The 2290-nt window shown below is 33.3% G+C and overlaps 1 protein-coding gene across 1 annotated transcript; it reads right to left on the bottom strand.

Annotated features, from left to right (window-relative positions):
* Positions 1–949: 949 nt before the first annotated feature.
* Positions 950–1597, bottom strand: LOC113339475. The gene has a single exon (XM_026584739.1). The coding sequence runs from the start codon at positions 1595–1597 to the stop codon at positions 950–952; it is 648 nt and encodes a 215-aa protein (XP_026440524.1).
* Between the last annotated feature and the right edge of the window lie 693 nt (positions 1598–2290).

Here is a 2290-nt window from a genome sequence, read left to right on the forward strand (position 1 = left end):
TTTGTTGAGGTGTATATCTTGCTGTTAGTTGATGTAGAATACCATGTTGTTCCATGAAACTATCAACAACAGTATCTTCTTCCCCTCTATCAATTCTTAATATCTTTATGTTTTTACCAATTTGTTTCTCAGCATATGCTTTGAAACTTCTAAAAGCATGAAAAGCATCACTCTTTTGTTTAAGCAAATATACCCATGCTTTCCTACTAAAGTCATCAATGAAAGTAATGAAATAACTATTACCTCCATGTGATCTAACTTTTATAGGACTACACAAATCACTATGAATGATCTCCAATTGTTGTTCATCTCTTCTTGCTTTGTTAACTGGAAATGGATCTCTATGTTGTTTGCCAAAGATAAAATTCTCACATCTTGACTCTGGAATTTGAATAAAAGGTAATCCTGACACCATCTTATTCTTTGCTAAAGTTTGAAAATTGTTAAAGTTCACATGTCCCATTCTCTTGTGCCATAACTAAGTATCATTATGAACACTGCTACTGTAACATCTTTCCTTTTGATGTTGAATGTTCAAAGGAAATAATATCTTTTTATTCATATCCACCCTTGCTATCAATCTTCTTATTTTATCTCTGATGAAGCATAAACCATTGTAAATATTCATAGAATATCCTCTTTCAGACAATTGACCCATACTTAGCAAGTTTTGATGTAAAACTGGAACATAAAATACATCCATGATGTATGCTTTAGAATCATTCTTGAGAACAATTCCTATTCTTCCTTTTCCCATAACTGGAATAGTTGAACTATTTCCAAACTTCACTGTGGATCTTACAGACTCATCCAAGCTTTCAAACAAATCTTTTCTGCCACACATATGATTGCTGCAACCTGTATCCAAGTACCACTTAAGTTGAGGTGGCTCTTCTGTTGTATGACATGCTAGTAACATGTTTTCAGTCTTATGCTCTTCTGTTTCTTCTTATTTTTGACTTTCAACAATATTAGCTTTGAAATTTGCTTTATAGTTATTAGCAACTGTATTTCTAGGTTTTGGACATTCAGTAGAAATGTGTCCAAAATCTCCAAAATTATAACATTGTATCTTTGATCTATCAAATGGCTTCCTATAACTCCCATTATTTGATCTTCCTCCATTATTGTGTCTTCCTTGAGAATTTCCAGCATTAGATTTTCCTTGATTGTTTCTCCAACTAACTTGACTATGAAGTGCTTCTTCAACTTGTTTGGCATCTGTTGTTTTCTCTAACAATCTTTGTTCATAAGCTTGTAATGAACCCAATAACTCATTAAGAGTCATAGTTGCAACTGTGTTGCATTCCTCTATAGCAGTCACCTTTGATTCAAATTTCTCAAGAAAACTTCTTAAAATCTTCTCAACAACTGTTGAATCTTCTACAGTATCACCATTAGCCTTCATATTATTGACAAGATTCAAAGTCTTTGAGAAAAAATCTGATATTGTTTCAGTACTTTCCATCTGCAATAATTCATACTTTCTCTTTAGGGTTTGCAATCTAACCTTCTTGACCTTGTCAGACCCTGTGTAATAGCTAACCAAACCATCCCATGCTGCTTTAACTTGCTTAATATAGATAACTCTGTCCATGAGAGATTCATGAATACCCCGATGAAGAATATATGTAACTTTAGAATTCTTCTTTCAGTTTTCAGTTAATAGAGTTAGCGCAGCTCCTTCAATTACTACTCCTTCTGCTGGTTCAGCATAACCATCTTTCACAATATCCCATACCTCCTGGTATGTGAAAATATTCTCCATCTGCAACCTCCAATGTTCAAAGTTTTTACCTTCAAACACTGGTACCTTAATCGAACTTAAAATCGTCATCTTCTTTAACTCAAACTCTCATACCCACAGCCCTAGAATCTGTACTAGATGTAGAAAATCTGATATCAAAGACTTAATAGAAAAACACAAAACTAAACTCAAACAAACTTCTCTTAATTGATGTAATACGACTCATGGCTCAACAATATATTTATATGATTAACAAACTTGACTCTCAAGTAAAAACACTTTCCTAACATAATCAAACTCTAACAAAGAAACTTCTAGATAATTATCACGTAAACAAACTCTTAAAACTCGTAATACTTGAAAACCAAGTAAACTTCTAAATATCGCACCACCGTATCAACAATACTTGTTGATCCATTCACAAAGTGTCAACTGTACCAGTTGATCCAACCACATTCTGTCAACTCTCATAGTTGATCCACATTACTGTATCAACAACACTTGTTGATCCCTTCTGTCTTCCTCATAGCATCTTGGTTTATT

This window comes from Papaver somniferum, unplaced genomic scaffold (genome assembly GCF_003573695.1).
Source record: "Papaver somniferum cultivar HN1 unplaced genomic scaffold, ASM357369v1 unplaced-scaffold_21, whole genome shotgun sequence".
NCBI classification, from domain to species: domain Eukaryota; kingdom Viridiplantae; phylum Streptophyta; class Magnoliopsida; order Ranunculales; family Papaveraceae; genus Papaver; species Papaver somniferum.

Coding starts and splice junctions, on each gene's coding strand:
- LOC113339475 (XM_026584739.1), bottom strand. CDS start 1,597: ATGGACAGAGTTATCTATATTAAGCAAGTTAAAGCAGCATGGGATGGT.